The sequence below is a fragment of the Ixodes scapularis genome, unplaced genomic scaffold, assembly GCF_016920785.2.
Source record: "Ixodes scapularis isolate PalLabHiFi unplaced genomic scaffold, ASM1692078v2 ptg000320l_1___fragment_1__unscaffolded, whole genome shotgun sequence".
NCBI lineage: Eukaryota > Metazoa > Arthropoda > Arachnida > Ixodida > Ixodidae > Ixodes > Ixodes scapularis.
Window position 1 is genome coordinate 628,886 of NW_024609961.1, and position 20,095 is coordinate 648,980.

Below are 20,095 nucleotides of genomic sequence, written 5' to 3' on the forward strand. Positions count from 1 at the left end.
TGCTGCCTGTGCTGCGTCATTTTAAGTGCTTCGATAGTTATGCGTCGTATCTCGTGGAGACAAAGTTTCACAGTTTTTCACCTCGCCGGTGTTTTGTGGGACAGCGACAACGATGAACCCGTGCCGTACGACGTGAGAAATTTGGTCTCCCGATCATGTCTGCCACTGTGTCGGCACGGCTGACATATTCTACACTGCCGCTTTGCGCTCTGCGTTTGTTTTCGTACCAGTAACGCCTACACGTGTCAGCGCCGATAGGACGAACCCACACTCGCAGGTGTGCAGTGCCAATTTCGTTGGAGGAATGCTCTCCAAAGAAGTTTCGTCCCCATCGTACGTGTCGATGATATTTCCGGACAAGTATGGCACGCAATCTGTACTTCATGAAGAAAGATTCGAAAGGTAAAAAAAGTGACAAATATAAATCTAAAGAAAACAACAATGAAACTCGGAATCACTGGAGAATCGGCGTTTGAGTATGGAAGTTTATGTGGTGTGCTTTCTTTCTTGACCAGCCTTCTTTTGGATGTGGAAACGCTGACACTCCGAGTTCTGTAGACAACGTTTTTTTTTTCTCGGCTTTAGAGCCACCTATCGCAAAGTGGTTCGAACTGGAAGTACCGTCCACTGGTTCCTTCCTACCTGTAAAATGTGCACCTCCCACGATGAGTGGTATTATCTGACAGCCTTTGACGGTCAAAGCCAGTTCCCATTTAGTTACGCCGCCCAAACTAAATTTCCACCTGGTTTCGCTATGCCAACTCTTTTTGTTATAATAAGTGTTGTGCCAAGTGACGGTCATGTCAAAGTACCTGTGCGCCGAAAATCAGCACCTCGCACAACAGGTTATTACACAACAGCTGACCGCAAAAGCCCTTGGCGGCCAAACCGTGTGTTGGCCGACAACTTTGTTTTCTCGGCTTTGGAACCACCTTTCGTAAAGTTGTTTCAATTGGAAGTACAGTCCACTAGTCACTTCCTACCTCTAAAGTCTCCACCTCTCCCGACCAGTGGTATTCTCTTGACAGCCTTTTCATGATCAAAACCGGTTCCCATTGAGTTACGCCGCCCAAACCAAATTTTCACCTGGTTTCCCTATGCCACCTTTTTTTTGTATAATAAGTGCTGTGTCATGTTACTGTCAAGTCCAAGCACCTGTGCGCCCAAATCTGCACTTTGCACAGCCCGCTATAACACAACATTTTGGGTCCAATATTGGATATCCCGTACAGCTTTATTTCTTTATTCGTTAGAAACATAACTGTCACACCTGCTGTCTTAAAGAAACTTGGCTCTCTTCGTGCACAAACTTAGTGAACCTCTCACTCGCCTCCAAATATCATCGTTCCAGCAGTCCTAGGTTTACAGCGACGAACGAAATAAATTTCCCACTCAGAGCAATTAAGGTGGCGGCCGTCTTGTTTTTCGGAAAATTACTCCAACTCCTTTTCCGGCCGAAACTAGAGAAATTACCCCTAATTACGACTCAAACTCAATATATAAGTGGAGACCAGCTAAATGCCCTTCTGCCCCAGCACTCATGCAACGTCACCCTCAACGTATCGGCTCAAAAAGCAAAAGTTTCGTCCGTGCGCGCTTCCGCCGCCACAGCTTGGCATGCGAAAAGGCGCCGCAGGCTGCTGAACGCGCCTCACAGTCGAACGCCAGCTCCTCCGCTAGCGGTGCTGCGCGCGTTCTTCAAAGCGCCCCCTATAGTTCCCGCATGGAGTGTATAGGGTAAAATAAAGAACAGGACAAACACGAGCTCGTGTTTGTTCTGTCTTATTTTATCCTAGACATGTTTTTTTTCCTTAATTATGCTCAATTTAGAGCACGACGTTTGTGCACTAACTTCTTATTCAATATTACTACTAAACTGTAAAAAAAAGAACAAAGAAAAACACTGCTAGAAATTGTTTTTGCGCTTTTTTATGGTTTATAACTTTAGAAAAGTTGGAATAGTATGCTTGTACAAAATATGCGGCTATTTGTAAAGCATTGCATCTCGTGCGTAAAACGCAAAGTTTTGCTTAACTTTTTTTTTTTTTTTTTTTTTTTTTTTTATGGGAAAGGCGCTTTGAAAAGGGACTGAGGGTGACGGCCCTGATATAAAGAAAGCCGCTCTGTCTTACTTCCATATATAATTATATTTTCTTAGCCGTAGATTTCGAAATTAGATCTCTTATTTTGACGGAGTTTTTGTGAAATGGAAAAACGATCATCCACTTGGTTTTGCATTTGGTAGAGTTGACGTCACGCAAATGATTACAGCACATCCTGGTAGGTAGTCCATTACCCTGAAATTTAATTTGCATGTGCAAGACCTAGGTGTTTTGTTATTTGAAGGCATATATGAAGATTCAGCTATGTTCTAGTAGTTGCATACAAATTGTTTTAATGCAAAAGGTTCTTGTAAGCGAGGTTAGAAAATAACAATACCGAGAGGTTCAGGAAATATATCGCAGGTTGGACAAAATACGCTAATGTTTTAGAGGTTAAGCGTCATGGCGATGATGCTGTCACCACTGATTATGCAAAGGAAATTTTTGTCTAGAAAGACCCGAACCTTTTGTTTCAGTAACATTACAACCCATAAACGTGTATGGGTTTCGGGTATAAATTGTTATATAAACCTCAATGTAGGTAGAGCACTGAAGAGTGGGGCAGACTGAAGATTGGATGCTTGAACAACCTAGCGCCAGGAGGCCAGCGTCACTAAGACCTCGATATAAATACTGTCCTTTTTTATATCTATCAACTGCTTCGGTATGTACTTATACTTATGCACACAAGAGCATGATTTTAAAGACATTTTTATTAGCAACCATGTTGACCATTCGACTGTTTACAGCATCGAGTGCTGACTGAGCTGTGCAACGTGACCGTTGGCGGCCGAATGATGAAGTTCCCTTCATTATTCTTTGGCTCGCAGCAACATTACCAGAAAGAGATCGAAGAGATGGAACTCCTTAAGACCACCGGCGAAGCCATGCCAATCACGACTGTGGTTCCCAATGCGTTCCAGTCATTCGTCGCCTTCTTCAAGGCACGTATTCGGGGACACTCGCAGCGAGTCGCTTTTTTCTCATTGTCAGAAGTTTGGGTTCGGTAGTCACTAAGAACGTAAAAAAACGCAGGGCGTGACATAGTGGGTTCGCGCATCTTGCTTTGTAATTCGTTCTTTGGTCTTCCTATCGTCTAACTCTGCCATCCTATTGGCTGATGAGCGATAATAAGTTCGGGCTTGCCACGCCCTTTGTCTCGTAAGCTGTCAGTGACAATGCAGAAAGAACGTCGTCTGCTGCTTTCACAGGAGTTGCGATGATGTCAGAACGCCGACCTCTCATTGGTTGATTAAAAAAAAAAAAAAATAGTGGGTAGACCTTGAGGCATCTAGCATTGAGGTCTACCCACTGTCCTTTCAATCAGAGCCAATCAGAGCTCGGCGTCGTTCTGACGTCACCGGCACACCTGCGCAAGAAGCAGACGACGTTCTTTCCGGATAGCGTGACAATAGTGACCTCTATGGATCGGTCTTCCTGATCGATGTTCTTTTCAAAGTATTTAGAAGGAAATCATTTTCTCGAGCATAGAGTGTCGACAATCGCTGAACTTTGTAAGGAAACGTATATTGTACACATTAGGCTCGTTCGATTTTCCTGAACCTCCTGCACCAGCGCAGTAAAGGGTAGGGCGGTCTACTTCCGGTTGTGTCTCAATGCACAGGCCGGAAGTACACTGCCCTACACTTTTTTGCGGCGGTGCAAGAGGAGCAAGTTAATCGAACGATCCTATTGTCGAAAATTAGTATACAAGTGAAGACCAATAACGTAACATTTTGTGCATACATGTGTAGACCGTGGGAGGCTAGATCGTATCTCCGTTGTAGATAGCCAACTTGGCCATTGCCGTAGAAGGATCGGTAGCCGAGTTTGCTAGCGCACACCAGCTCGGAGCACGTGGAGCGAAAGCTCGCGGTGTAGAACCCAGGAACCCTGAGTTCAATCCCCACCCCTGCCCGTTTCGATCTGGATGAGCATCGTATCGGCCCGTGCGGTCGTGTATCACTACTGCGTGGTGCATGTTAAAGACCCCAGGCTAGCGGTTGTACTGCACTGGCTAAATTGCTCCTCTACAGCGAGTGACTCGTCGCAACTTTGAAATGGCTAACCAACTACACGCTGTACAAATATCCACACAACCCCAATTAATTGGCCATTGCCGTGAGACTGCTAGCCTGGAATCGTTAACCGCATGACCACACGGCTGCATAATGCTCATCCAGATTGAAATTGGTAGTGGAGCTGATCTACTCTAATTAACAAATCTCCCCCCCCCCCCCCCAAATTTTTTTTTCGTAAAGTGTTTACGCGCACAACACGTACAGGTTTACATGATGTCCTGACCAGACGCCAAAAGCTAACAATTACACTGGTACTATATGTACGTTGGCGATATCTAAATTTCGAATGCAAATTTCACGGATGTTTTTATGTCATGTCTTGTAAAGGCACAAATGAACTCAGTTCAGTATGCCGATCTCAAAATGTCAAAATATGAAAGTGTTAATATAACTCGTTATTTATTTAAAAGAAAACAGTCTAACTTTAATCCTTAATCCTGAACAAAGAGTGCGAAGCTCTAGGAAGTCTGAAGGACAAATTAGATGCACACTGGTTGCTGTAAAATTGAAAAGTGATATAGTTATTGACGAAATAAAGAAACAAAAGTACACTAAGACGTGTTTTACTTTAAGCAATTTGATTAGATTTGCAGCGCACCGTTTAGCTAAAAAAAAGTTCTTGAATGAATAGCGAACTGAGACGTGTGTGTTTGTCCCTTGTCCCCTTTGTCGTCCGTCGTCTTCGGTTAGGATCATGTGTAGCGAATAAGGCATTTTTTGTTGCCCGCAGGAGAAACGGTGTGAAGAATTTTAGCCTCGTGTTCTGTCACCTTCTGTACGTCAGTTACACATTTGAGAAGATCCTCGAGGCACTAAGGTTGCCTGATAAATCGTAACACAACAGAAAGTTTTCTATTTGTAAACTTTTTATTTCCCATTTCGGGGTGTGCGAGTGCAGGTTCGGATGCTGCTCTTCCTCCGCGCCCCGATGCACGTGGTGCCCCTGGTGGTGCTGCCCGTCTTCATGGTGGTACTGAGCTACTCCTTGCTCTCCAAGAGCGAAGTTCCCGTCAACAAGCTTGGCCTGCTCACCCCAGAATTCTATCCGGACGGCAAAATTATCGAAGCCTATCGGGTACCGAGCTCGGAAGGTAGTAACCTTTCAGAACGCTTTAATCAAAACCTCCGACAACGCTGCCTAGTGAAGAAAGATAGTACATGGCGGGACAATGTTAACGCAAGCAAGCAATCGTCGTTTTTTTCTTTTTTTTTTTTTTGAGATGTAAAAAGCTTTTTTAATAGCTACTGCGATGAAATAAAATGCTTATTCGGAGAGATAACCCAAGGTACATTTTCATGCCTGTCGCAAAGAAATGCGAAGAAACTACGACATCAGATTACATGAGCATGAGCATGTACATGAGCTACTTTGGGCCTAAGGAATATGTACCATGTATGATAAAAAAGTTCCGAGACTGATTTTGTGGTGTAAAAAGAGAGGGCAGCAAAATTATGCGCGCATACCAGTCGAAGGAAGGAGCCTTCGTGTCTCGTTGTATTAAAGCGCGTCGCTGTGTGAACATTTGGAGCTGCGTTACGCAAGTTTTTCTGACCACGTGCAGGGACACAATGGCGATTTACCATAGACTGCAAGCCAGAGCGAGGGCGAACATCGATTCTAAATCAAACTTGGCAAATATAAAACAAACCTTTGAAATGATTCAGCAGGCTTGGGTCAAAAAGCAGTGAATTTTGCGACGTGTTTGAAGTTGCACCCGCTCCTCGGATAAGGTCGCGGTAGGGCAACCTTATCCGACCTCTCCTTGACTTCAGTGACGTTTTGCCAGTTTTGGTGCGCGAGTGCCACTCCAAACGCCCCGCACACCTCACTTCGTTTTGACATAGGCATTCTAAATCATTTAAATGGTCTCTGTTTTAAATTTGCCAAGTTTGGCGTAATTCTCACTCTGGTTTGCAGTCTATGAACAGATCACCATTATGCTCGCGCACGTGGTCAAACAAACTCGTCTAGCGCAATTCCGAATCATCTTCACAGAGCGACGCCCTTTGGCATAGTGACGTAGGAGGGTCCCTGCCGTCGGCTGCTGCGCGCGCCTCACTGTGCTGCCTGTTCATTTTACGCTAGAAAATCAGTCTCCGAATTTTTTATTAGACCTCGTAAATACTGAGTTGTGGAGTGACCTCTCTCCTAAAGATAATGTTGGTGCCGTGCAGACTAAACTTCTCAGTGTTGCTATTCTACCGCTGAAGTTTTTCTGTTGCTGATTTGGGGCTTCAACACGTAACGTGGGCTACAACGTTTACGTCTTAGACGAATCACTTTTTAGCAATTTTTGGTAAAGTACTTATAAAAGTACTTGAAGTACAAAGTAAATGAGTGGTTATGCACTTCAAGTAAATAAATAGTAAGTAGACAGGGCGCAATATACTTCAAGTAATGCACTATGAATACAATGTACATTCCAAGTAAATTACAATCACTTTCTATCATAATATTTTATGATGACCTTTCATTCCCCTATACAGTGTTCTTTTTTTAAAATCTAGTATGCATTATCCCTGGCGTAATCGGGTTGCGTAAGTTATTTTCTGAAATGGCGCTGAATATTGAATAATGTCAAGTGGCCACAATGTAGTTGTTTTACTCTTGCCGACGAACTATTTACTACAATCAACTTATAAGGCATTTATAATTGTTGAGAAAGCATCATTGTGATACAAATGTAGCATGACCAAACTTGGAACATGTCGTTTAAAGTCAGCAGTCGTACTTTCCTCGGAATGTACAAAAATGATTTAAGTACAAGTACGGGCTTAGATAATGTACTTCTTCCAGTAGAGTACAAGTTTTCTAAACTTACTGGAAGTAGTACATTGAGTACAACAAACTTGAAGTACTTCCCAACACTGCTTTTTAGAGATGCATTTTTAGGAATTTAAATAACAAAGACATAGTAAGGATTTAATATATTTTCTCATCTTCAAGAAGGAAGCTTTAATTGAAAAACAAATTGCTGTGTTATAGTTATTTAAAATCAATATGGTATCCCTCCTCTTCCAAGGCAAAGCCAGAAGCGATGCAAGCTTATCTTGCGTAGCAAAGCTTGCGGCATACGGAGACACTACAAGCCATACAAATCGATTGATTAGCTCTGATGGGTATTCTTCTTCTTTCCAGATAGTCTAATCGAAATCTATGAGAAGGCCATGGAAACGCTCAACATGACCGTACGGTGGAACAATGGCAGCCCTCTTCTCGAAAATATTCCTCCTGGAAGTTACTACGCGCAGATTCCAGACAACCTTGGGGCCGAAAACAAGGTAGACAATCTCGCAGCGTCTGGATATTTCTTGGACACGCTTGGTCCGACAGCAATCAATGCCTCTAGATTCTCTGAAAGATTGGGAGCGAACGGGGGGTTAGTTTCATCTACATAATAGACCTTTACACAATTGCGCACCATTGCCCGTCCGCCACTGTTTTGGTCACATACTCTGAGCCGTAGAGTTATTATAATGCACGCTAGAGGTCCATCTGGCGCTAGTGTGCTGTGGCAAATCGAAGCAGACAGAAACCAGTCGGAAATTGACTTCCGGTAATGTATTTCTATGGAAAAGAGCGAGTGCATTTTATATGGCTGAAAAAACCCCGAGACTGCGGATAAACGACACAACACTAAAAAGAGACTTTTTAGTGTTGTGTCGTTTACCGGCAGTCTCGGTGTTTTTTCAACCATGTGCAACGTACACCAGCTCGTTTGCGCCCTTACATTTTGTGCATTTTATCCTTGCTCTTAATTAGAAGAGCAAATATCACGAATAATTCGTACGTCCATTGAATATTGCTCCGTCTCGGAGAAGGAACAATTATTCAGTTATGGCATTTTTACTTTAAATTTGTGGCATAAAAATGATGCTAAAACGGCTTCGTACATGCATTTATGTGCACAGTGGGACACTGTTAGCGCGAACACAGCGCCGGCGCTTTCCAGCATGGAGAATATAGACGCTTTGCACACGCGCCAGATCACAGCCGCCATTACTGACCTTCTCCTCGCATACCGAGAAACCAAGCCACTGAAGCGGACTTTGCCGAGCCTCCGGAATGGCCAATTCTGGGGAGAAGGACACAGTTGGATCTAAGATGACAATAGCCTGTCCTGCTGTGGTAATGATGGAGAGAATCGGTCAAAATAAATGGAAACAAAAACTGAAGGTCGGTTATGGCGGCGCCCATGCACAGCTGCTGCAAAGCGTCTATACGTGCCAAACGAACGAACGACATGTGGAAAACGAAGAGAGACTGCAAGAGCTACGCAGTAAAACTGGATAAGTAACTCCTTGTGCATGCAGACGGTCAAAATAAAAAAAACAAAAAAAAACATAAGTTCTGCTTTATACTTTCTGCTCATGAATATGTGCGAAGTTGCTTGTTCCGCGTCCAAAACATCACTCGCAGGCACAAAATCTTTGAAAATAGGGAGACGCCAGAAAACAGGTGCCTGATAAGAGCTACCTGACATAGGAAATAATAAAAAGGCACACCTTTCATGGCCCACGTACTTCATTCTTTACGTTTCGAATGTATTTTTGTCCCGCTCGTAAAGATGCAGGATGGAGTCATTTTCATATAGTGTCAGGACGGGCATACTAACAATAAATAAGTACCACTGGAATGCTAGCGAATCTTGAACACACGCCACATTCCTTTCGATTTTTATTTTGCTTAGACTCGTTGCTAGTTTTTACATACCAGCCATGGAACAGAGGTTTGGACCTGAAATATAGCGCAGTTTGACATCGTCCAGTGGTAAAGAAACGTGTAGTTACTTAAGCAATTACACCTTTACAATCTTCATAAAGGTACATACTATTCGGTACGACCCAAATAACGACAGTTATTTGAGTTAATGTCCGTTGAAGAGACAAAAGGCACGCGCGTTTCCCCCAAGGAATGCACGGGAGCACCACAAAAGTAGACTGGTTGCTGTCTGCTTCAATTTGCCTCCCGGAAGTCGCATAGACACTAGTGCTACTTGAACCTCTAGCGTACATTATAATAACTCTATGCTCTGAGCATCTATTGGAAACGAGGGCACCGTCAATGTTCGGTGTGAAGTCGGCTCAGCTGGTGTCGAAAACGAGTACTACGTAAGCGTTCGGTGTGAGAATCGGCCCCGCCATCACCGTGGGTGGACGCGGGAACAGGACCGAGCTTCTTTTTCTTTCCATTGCGTGTTGGCGTTTGCACGTGCGCCCCTGTGTGTGGGTGAACTGGCGACGCTCGTGCGAGCTGGGGCAGGGGACGCTTTGAGAGGAGAAGAAGACAAGGACAGCAAGTGCGGTAACCTTTTTGGGACATTCGAAAATGAGCTTCGCTTGTAAATAGACGTGTTCTTTTTTTTCTCTATCCGCGGAGTCCTGTCTGGTTTACTATTCCGTCAGCGACCATCAGCTGCCTCCGTCGTCGGGTCCCGGCGCAATCTCCAAGAAAGAACATCTTCACTTTCGGCGAAACTCGAAACCAATCAGACGCTTCGTTCTTAAGAAATAGCAACCGCCAATGTTGCTTGATGGACTTTTGAAAAGGGCCTATTACTCATTAGAAAATATAAGTCAGCAGCGGTGTCAGTCATAAAAAACAACAACTGATTCTTTTACTCATACCTTGCACATTTCCGCGAACCAAACATGTTTGTGACTTAAAAAAAAAAAAAAGTGAACGGTGTTCCGAAGTTCAACGTTTTCTTTTCATAAGGTGAAACGTATGTTGGAAGCTAAGGTCGGAAACATAAGCCGCGTTTAATTACTGCTAAGACTCATTTGATGACCTTGCGAACGTTGGCAGAATCATCAGGATCAGTCGAGAACTCCGCGAGATAGCACTCATTTGCGGATTTGGTTGTCTTTAGATTTACTGGAAAACGAAAAGTAGCGCCATTTTTCTTCTCATTGTCTGCTTGTTTTACGTCTGTAATTTGCCTGTCTTCATCACGTGACGCTCATTTACGTGCCACTTGAATCGGGTCGTTTACAGTATAGGTGTTGTCAGACGTCTCAGACGACAATGTTTTGCTCTGGTGCAAGATGGCTTAACAGGCAGGAGACCAAGCGATCTTATTAGGCAGGTCAGCAAAAGAGAAAAGTCAGTGATTCCTTAAAATAAAAGAAACTATTTAAGTTCTAGCTACGTTTTATGGTAACATGCGTGAAGAAGGAGCATAGCCTTCCTAACATTCGTCCTATAGAAGCCCCGTGTAGGCAATTGGCCGCGCACATTCTATCGGCGTCCTAGGTGCACTGACCATGTAGCAGCCTGCTAGGGACATCGTATGGGAAGGTAACTTAGGATGACCGTAGATCCTACACAAATGAAGGCAAGTTGTAGTTATATAGATAACCGTAGTATGGACAATATTTTACAAGAGTAATTGATTGTCCGCGATCAATTTCTTGCGGTGGTTAACTGGTGCAACGCTGCTCTACGCAGCAACATGAGTGGCGCTACTGAGCTGGGTCTTAATCGCAGCGTACTTAGTTGCTCCAGCTATCTCCTTTCATGACAGTCTGTCAAAAAAAAAAAAAGTTACTGGCTCGCGATTGTGATCATAATGCCAGGAAGCACAACGAAAATTCAACTTACCATCTGTGTTGTTTTCTTTTTTTTTTTTCCGGACCGCGTGGGCGGTGCACAGTACCTGAACCCGCTGGTGATGCTCATCAACGACTCGTACGTGCACACGCTGCCCATCCTGCAGTCGCTCACCTTCAACACGCTGTTCGCGGTCTCCGAGAAGTCGGCGGACGCGCTGAGCCATCGCCGCGTGCAGCTGTCGTCCTACCCGTGGCCCCAGAGGGGAGTCGATACGGTTTTCGACCTGCAACTCTACACCTGGACGATGATGATGAGTGTGGTGATCGCCTACATGCCGTCGCTCATCACCGTCGAAGTGGTCGAGGACAGGCAGGCCAGTCTCTTCGAGTTTCTGCCTTTCTCTTCGGAAAACTACACTCTTAGCCCTTTGGTGTATGGTTGTGTCAAAATGTTACCACCAAAACAATGTGGTCTAGGAGTGCAACGGACTGTGGTATCAATCTGAAACCAGCGCACTTTGCAGATTGATAACGCCCTCTCTGGGACGAAAATCAGAATATTTAAGTCTTTGCCCCAATGATACACTCTAGTTCGCTGGAAGTAGGCTTTTGAGCACGCGCTTTCAACATGTTATGATAAGCGCTTTGCCGTTATAAAACATGTTTCCTAAATAAAAAAGAAAAATGTATGTGCACATTTGTCTAAAAGCTCCGAAGAGGAAGTAAAGCACTTTTATTTATGGCCATCTCATTCATAAGCTGTCGATTGGCGAAAAATTGGGGTGGGGCATTATTGAAACCATTGTATCGCGCCTATAAATTTCAAAATTCGAAATAATTTTAAAAAAGTACCTATAAACACGTAAAATCGGGTGACTCACCTGTATTTCTTGCCCATAAGGTAAACATAGTTTTTTGTACCAAAACTGTGTGGCTGTCATAGCTTGGATAGTTGTGCCTATATGATGAAAATGCAATCAAAGTCTTCTTTTGCTACAGAAAACCTCTGACATCGTAGTTGAAAAAATACCCCGAGACAAGGAGCCTGGGCAATAAAGCAGTAATGAGAAAAATATACAGAAGCAGGTGGTGCGGAACTTTCAATGTCGGAGAGCTCAGAAAACTTCGACGAAAATTTCGCTCCGCACGATCGACAACAGTCCGCTCTGTTTTAAATCTTTAAATATACTTGTGCTGCCACATCACGTTATTATATGACATTTGTAAATTATTTCGCTACAAAAAAGTAAGTTCTTAAATGTATTTTTTTTTGCAACTAGCCTTTATCCGGTGCGGTACAGTGGTTTCGCAATTGTACCACCATATTTAAACATAAAAAGGTCACCAATTGACTGAAAAATGTTTAAAGTTTATTTTCGCGATTTAAAAAAAGTTACGCGCAAAGTTGTAAGTTGAAATGTTATTATAAAATGCACCGTGCATCAAAGGGTTAATACCGTTCCACCTAGATCCGGTTATCTCTGGAACTGTTTTGCGAAACAAGTTTCGATGAACTAGAAGAAAATGTGGGCCTCATATTTCCTAGTTTACGTATACAGAACAGAGTTTCAGATAATTATTTATACAAAGGAATAAATGTAAGAACGCACTTCCTGGACTTTTTAAATGGAGAAAATTGGCGAGTAAGTACAGCCGGGTAAGTTGAATGGCATTTAAGTGGAACGACAACCCGAGGAGGACCTATGTGTTTGAGATAAAGAAAAAAAAAATGAAGCGAAGGGCACTGCTGTTCATCTTACAATCTCCACTTCACATAAACATTTTACTTGTCCCAGAAAAGATATGCGGACTTTTAATTTAACTGGAGCCTCTGGGGAACAAGGTTAAGATTGTATAGAGTGGCTTCACAAATGCTCTTTCACTTCCGCTAAGCCGCCTTCCGTTATGTTGACGAACGGAGTCCGCCACTTTCTCGAGTGTTTTTTTGCATAGTTATTGGCGTCGCTTTTGCTCTCGTTAAAATTCACGAGCATGGGGAGTCGCTCCCTGAACGACAGAACTCAGTAGGCCCGGATGGGAACGTATTTGGCCCGCATAAATCCACACTTCGATTTTTTTAAATGCCCATTTCAAAGTCGCCTCGGCAGCATCTACTGGAACTCTTTGGTCGCCGATGGATTGACATAGATACTGGTATCTAGGAACTCGAGTACTAGCCGACGCTGTTTCATGTCCCCTACTGCTCTAGCAGGCGCCGTCGATCATGACAAAACAGAACTCGAGCAAGGTGTGAAACACTGCCTCAACGCATACTGAAACATAGGACGGAGGTTCATCAATATGTCGTCCGACGTGATTTTGATTCGAATGTACTTCACGTGAAACCTCTCTATAGTGCCTGGAGCGCGACTCCGCCTGGTGTGTTTAAAGCGTTCTCGTTTGTGGTCCCCCGGTTTCTTACCCACGATGTCTCACTTGTGTCATGTTGTGACCTGCCGCGATCCTGGTGGAGGCACAGCAGAGATTCTGTTTGTGGCAGACGCCGGTTCTGCTGCAGAATTGTCACATCTTGACAGTTCACGTGTACTTCAGTAACCAGGAGTAGTGATGCCGCGAGGACAGCGACACTTGCGTTCGCTCATAGTTTTTACCGAAAGGTCTGCGATTAACCGCCACGATTGCTGCATCTGACAACACAACACGTCCGCCCTCCAATGGTATCGTGTGTTGCCATTACACGACAACCTTCAAGATGCATTGTAGCAACCGTGTCTGAAATCTTTAAAGAACAAAAGGTCTGCCTGCTCACTTTTTTGGAGCTCGGCTCCATGACATCATTTTACCGCAGCAGAAGGAGGGTACTCACTTGCTCGCCGTGTATGTCTTATCGATCGATACCGTTAGGGAACCTGATTTGGCACAACACACAACAGGAGCAGAGTCAGACTAATTTGCCAAGTCCATTGTTTCAGTTAATATATAACGTCCCAGGGGCTAACAACAATTTTTTTTTACTCTGACATAAAAAGGAAGTCTGACACCCCAAAGGTCGTATTTATTTTTATTGTCTAAAACGATGCAAGTTGTAGTCATAGACACGCAAAAAAAATCGCATCGCGAAAAAAAATTCTCCCGCGCGCGCGCGCGCCTTTTTATTTTTGGCGTTTGATTTTCCCGCCTCTCGCCTCCTCGCTTCTTTTGATCGGTGACGTCAAAAATCAGGAAATTTAGAAGCTTTGTAGGCGACATCTCTATAACATTTAATTACGGCAATCTTAAAACATGTTTTTTAACGCAATTGCGAACGCACTACGGCCCTTCTTTTTGAAATACCAAAAATCGGGAGTTCGTTGTGGTGCCGTCTCCTGGATTTGTATCCTCCAACGGAAAACAGGCGACACCGCTCAAAACCGGTCCGCCGCAACGCCGGCGCTAGCCGGCGCTCGCTCCTTTCCTCCTCGCTTTGGGTCGCCATGGCAACAGCAGGGAGTGGTGACAGGAAAGGGGACTCTCAGGTCTCCTCAATTTTTGACGTCAAGGCACCGGCGCCGATCGCGCGGGAACTTCGAATTCGGCATTTGGAAATTGTTTTTTTACTTCACGAATACTGAATTCCCAAATCTCAAATTTTGAGGGTAATGTCCCGGCATCGTTTTCAATCGTTTCGGATAATAAAAAGAAATATGATTTTGATGTGTCAGTGCCCCTTTAACTGCTTATCGTACCTCATCGCAAATTTGTGTCTTTAATTTGTAAGCTTTGTGGAGGTTTTAACCGCTCCTTTGTTGTGAATTACAGTGCCTAAAACTCAAAACTCGACTTCGTACATTTATTTATTGTGACGTAGAATGCTGCGAATAGCACTGGCTTCTAAGAGAAGATTCATCTGAGACTAGGTAGGTGGAGAAACTTGAAGCAACCAAACTAGAAAAAACAGGTAAAGGATGACATTCTTTCTTCTACTTTGGTTGGTTCAAGTTTCTTTATCTAGTCTCAGCTGTTTTAAAGAAATTATCTATCTACGCCAACTCTCCTGCGCCTTTACTCTTTTATAATCGATACATGACACCGGCGGAGCTTGGATCGGAATCGGTAGCTCAAAAACCGGCCGGAATATTCACGAAACCGCCTCAAAAAACAGCATCTGGCCGTAAACGTTACAATGGTCTACGTGAAATAGTTTGTCGGTTCTCTTCGATCTCTTAGAACAAGGTGAAGAACCAGTTGCGCGTGTCCGGGCTGCTCTTCTCGGGCTACTGGTTCACGGTTCTGCTGAGTCACGCCATCCTCTACCTGCTGTCCATGATACTCACGGTGGTGGCCCTGCTGGTCATGGGCGTGCCCTTCTTCACCGAGCCCGTGGCCGTCCTGGCCATCGTAATCCTGTTCCTGCTCTACGTGCCGGCGTCTCTGCTCGTCTGCTACGTCCTCACCCACCTCTTCAACAAGCACGAGACCGCCGAGGGAGTGCTGCCCTTCCTCAGCTTGCTGGTATCGGACCCAGGGCCCTGGCAATCTGTCGGTCTTGGTGACTTCGAGCATTGCGGACGGAAACGAACATGTGGCCTCGGAAAGCGCGCATCACCAAACGATGACCCTCTTGGGGAGGAGATCGAACAGTCACGCCTCTAGCAGCATGCCTCAGCCGTGTGGGCAACAAACCGAATTTTCTTTTTGTTGTAGATCAGAGAAATCGAAGATAACGATTCGAAGGCCTCCCCTCGTGCGTCCGAAGCTCTGGTCAAAGCGAAGCGCTCGTGGCCAGACCGTGCTCGGCGATGTTCGATTTTTTTTTTCCTGTGTTGGTAAACACCGGGTTGTGTGGACAACAATCTTGATAAAGCGCCCTCTATAGTTCGATCTCCTGCCCGATACGGATACAGACAGAGGGAGAGCGCGAGATAAAGCGCACGGGGACAGCACTCTGGCGTCCCGCGCACTCTCCTCCTCTCCCGCTGTTTCTATTCGTACAGCGTAGGGAAATTTCGATAAAGGAAAACAGCGTCCGATGTTAGTGGTGGACTGACTGTGAACACATAGCCGGTCGCTATGTGTTCGTTTGCACGATGGAGTCGGAGTTGAACGTCGTTTGTTGAAACGCCAATTTTGCCGACTGAGGGCTGCAACCGAAAACGTTACCGGAGAATCATTAGGAAAACAGAAATACGCGACGAATCACTGAAAAGATGCGCAATCCTCGGGCGATATGCCTTAACAGATCTGGCGACTCTGTCGGAAGGGGGGCTAAAGCGGCTTTTGAGATCGTTTTGTTTATGCTCCAAACTCAACTTGAGCACCCTAAGCATCATAGGAAACTCCAAATTGGAATCTCGCGTGATTTGGCTGTAGGTAGTCCCTTTTTTGGATTATAGCCAGGCTGTCCCAGAAAAAGGGGCTAGAGCCCCTTTTCTGGGACATCTCAGAAAAGGGGCGCGTCGCGATGTCTGGCCGCTTTTTAGCAGGGAAAAAGTCACGGATGATCGTTATTTTACACCTAAGAAATGCCTGCGCGCCTGCTTAGCCGTAACACGCTCAAAAAGCCAATCATTGCGATATAGAAAATCAGCTGAGCGAATGAGGAGGCGGAACATCTGTTTAGACCTCAAAATTAAGTCTGCACTGTGGCATTGCGCAGCGCAAGCATGACGCTTTGCATTGCGTAATGCCACAGCGCAGGCTTAATTTTGAGGTCTAAGCAGATGTTCCACCTCATCATTCGCTCAGCTGATTTCCTAGATCGCAATGATTGGCTCTTTGAGCGTTTTGCGGGTAAGCAGGCGCGCAGGCATTTCTTAAGGCTCTGTTATACTCCAACGAAACGCGCGCGCAAGCGAACGCTAGCCAAAGTCGGCTACGTCACGTCAGTCACGTCGCGTGCTTCAAAAATTCAGTCTCTTTATACTCCGGCGGCCCTGCCGGCTCCCGCGGCGCGTGTCGGTGGGCCGCCGGCGCGGCGCATGCGCAGATTATGACTACGAGGGCACGTTTCCTGCGAGAGTGCGCCAATTCCGGTTTCTTTTCGTTTCGAATAGCAGACGAGAATTCTCACGCTTCTTGAGCGCCAAGTTCGAGCGATGGCGTGGACGTACCTTGCACGACGAAAACTCGCGCTTGCACTGTTGCTGCACCGCACTGCCTGCGCCGCAAGCGTAGGCGGTCAATGTATATACGGTACATCTTTGACAAGCGCACGGTCTACGGTACTCAAGCTTCCTCGTGTTGTAGACACACGGGTGAGGACGAATTCCTTCGATGAGCTTCTCGACGACCGAGTCCGATTCTTCAAACATGACGCCACACGGAGTGATGCTCCCGTCGTCTGCTATTGCTCGTATTCAACGCGCTTCCCTCGCGAGGGCTGCCGGGAGCCAGCGCGTGATGCATCCTGGTCCGGCGTCGCCGGCGCGGGATACTGCATGCTTCATTTTGGCGTCGAGGCGGTCAGGCTGCGTCGAACGCCGCCGGTCGCGTCGGTTACGCCACGCGCTCGCACGCTCGCACGCGTTACGTCGGAGTATAACAGAGCCTTTAGAGTGTAGATGCATAGGACGCCTACTTTGCGTAGGTGAAGAACGAAATCCACTTCAGTGCCCTTTTCAAGACCGACTATTCTGAACGTGATTAGGAGCTAGTCAGTGACATGCGGCTTGACGCAGTGGTACATAGTATGATTTTGCAAGAAGGCATTCGGTCGCCTTGAATTGATTCAAAAGAAAACATGTTTTTTTCTTTAGATAGTTTAGGTTTCTTCGAATATATATATTCGGTCGTTGATGACATATCCTGCGTTTGCTTTCCCACATGTCAAGCTCGCTTAATGTAGTTTGCTACTCAGACCGCAGACCGAGTTCGAGTTTAGAGTTGTTTTCTCCCTTTGCACGAGGTGAGCACACATTGCGGTTCCGTTTCTCTTCTAGTGCTCCATGTTCCCGGCCGTCCCTGTCACCATCCTGGACATGACGGGCTCGTCTCGTAGCGCCACCGCCCTTCACACCGCACTCTGTTTACTGGTTCCCTTCTATATTCCAAACGGAGGCCTCTACTATATAATCAAGGTTGCATTCACGCCTCTCTTCGTTCAGATTCACTACTTGCATATTTGGTGTTTGTCTCGTTTCTGATAAACTAATCAGACTCTACTGAGCCAAATGAAAGCTAACACCGACAGCGGAGTGTGTCGTCTGCTTGCTGCGCCTATCGGGAGATGGCGCTACAGGTAAATAGCGTTGCAAGCTCGGTCGTCTGCAAACGCGCTCACCGTTGACTTTGGCAAAAATTTTGCCCTCATTTTCTTTTTTTTTTTCTTTGCAGAAAAGAAATTGCGTTCTGAAATTTCACACGGTTAAACTCACCTGCTCAGTGCACATTCAGCAAAAGTTCTAACTTTCTATGTGCAGGCGCCGATTTTTCCGACTTGTTTTAGAGCAGATGGTCCTCTTGGGACACCCTGTAACTGACCGCCAATGCCCAGGGCGTGGCGTGTCCCTACCATCCTATTATTGCTCCGCAGCCAATAGGATTGCGGTATCAGCTGATAAGAAAGCCAAAGAACCAATCACAAGGCGTGATCATGATGAGCCACACCCCGCGTTTCTTAAGCCGTCAGTGACTACGGTGTGCCTTTCGTAAATATTCCGATAATTGCTTAAAGGGATACTGAACCGAAATTTCGAGCTCACTAAACAAGGCCGGGCGGATAGGCAGGAAGCTCCAAAACCAAAAAAATATCACTCATACGGCGATATATCTAACCGATCGCCGTATTTTTTGGAAAAGAAGTGCGCGATTGAACCCGGCCGACAAGGCCGACGAGACAAGGCACGTCACGATTCCCATTCTCTCTCCTCCTCACTACGTCCCGTCAAGCTCGTGAACCGAAGCGAGGAGGACAGAAGCGAGGCCGCTTCTCCTCATTCTCAAATTCTCCCGGAGGTCAGTTACGTCAAAGAGCTCGCTTGATCGCGCCCTTCTTTTCCAAAAGTACGGCCATACGTTTGAGATATCGATGTGCGAGTGATGTTTTGGAGTTCGTAGCGTCCCGTTCAACACTTCTGCAGCCTTACTTTGCGAAATCCAAATTTTGGTTCAGTATCCCTTTAAGGTAAGCCTTCGGTTATATGTGAGGAATGTGTCGAGTTTGACTTATCTCACTTCTTGTTGCATGCAACAAGACGTCGGTCATCATCGACACGAAAGCGTCCAACGGATATCCGACGAACCGCTGGATGTACTTCGAGTGGGAGAGCAACATCCTCATCACATACATCGCGGTAGGTGTGCAGTAGTCGTTATCGCATGTGCGCGTTATACCGTCTCGCACGTATCTGGCGGACACGTCTGAAATAATTCGGAGAGCAAGTCGTCTGCCTCTTGCACGGGGGTTGCAATGACGTCAGAGCGACGCCGAGTTCTGATTGGCTTTGATTGGAAGGATAGTGGGTAGACCTCAATGCTGGATGCCTCGAGGTCTACCCGCTATACTTTTGAATCAGCCAATAAGAGCTCGGGGATTTTGACAACATCGCAACCACAGTGCAAGAAGGAGACGAACTTGCGCTCCGCATTTGTTTAATGGTTTGTGACAGTCGCCTTGTTTTAGCAATCTGATCCAGCGGCCAGAACGAGGATTGGGGCCCCGTCCTAGACGGCCGCTGCATAAGTCAAAGGGGTCCTGAAGGGGTTCTTAAGATGTGTCGGATAGTCCTTGTGGAACAGTTTTGCCTCGGGAACTGTAATACGAAAATTATTGACCTGTAAGAAGTATTTCAAACGCAAGAAGAGTAATAATCACGGGCTGTTACCGGCCGGGATGTATACAGAGGACTTTTTGCTACTAAGGGAATGTCGGTCATGTGTGCAGCACGTGGAGTTGCGAGCGTACCAAAGTTAAAATCAGGCGCACGCAGCACGTGATGCCGCGCTTAGGAAACCAATCGAGTTATTCTGCTTAGAAAAGACCATTAAAAATCGGTTATTTTTTGAAAGCTGGATGCACGAAGTCAAATGCTGGTTATTTCCCACCTCAGTATGACCCTCGGTCCTTTCCATGTTATTCAATATTGCCGGATTGAAATTCATATCACATTTATAGTGAGACGTATCACGGAAGAAGTTGAAACTATTACTAACATAAAAAAAAAAAAAAACTTTTTGCGAACTGTACAGGTGAAGCCGAAGTTTAACCAAAAAACATTTCCCCAAATATATTTCTGTTACTGATACGTCTGCTACCCATCTGAGGTTTCTCGGAGGTCATACTCGAGCATAATGCGACGTGTTTGATCAAATATGCGAGTAGGTTCACCTATTTATAAACGCGAGCCGCATTCGCTTTCCAGAAGATTTGCAGAGCTTATGACGGCCGCCTCTCCTAAGAGCATAGCCAATAAGAAGCGC

At 45.6% G+C, this 20,095-nt stretch overlaps 1 protein-coding gene across 1 annotated transcript in view; it reads left to right on the forward strand.

Annotated features, from left to right (window-relative positions):
• LOC8050789 (cholesterol transporter ABCA5) overlaps nucleotides 1-20,095 on the forward strand; it is a 119,192-nt gene that overhangs the window by 70,020 nt on the left and 29,077 nt on the right. The window contains exons 16-22 of the mRNA XM_040213927.1: nucleotides 2,933-3,046; nucleotides 5,082-5,274; nucleotides 7,323-7,465; nucleotides 10,840-11,112; nucleotides 14,906-15,190; nucleotides 17,617-17,754; nucleotides 18,871-18,969. Of these exons, the coding sequence (XP_040069861.1) occupies nucleotides 2,933-3,046; nucleotides 5,082-5,274; nucleotides 7,323-7,465; nucleotides 10,840-11,112; nucleotides 14,906-15,190; nucleotides 17,617-17,754; nucleotides 18,871-18,969 (1,245 nt within the window). The remainder of the gene's footprint in view (nucleotides 1-2,932; nucleotides 3,047-5,081; nucleotides 5,275-7,322; nucleotides 7,466-10,839; nucleotides 11,113-14,905; nucleotides 15,191-17,616; nucleotides 17,755-18,870; nucleotides 18,970-20,095) is intronic.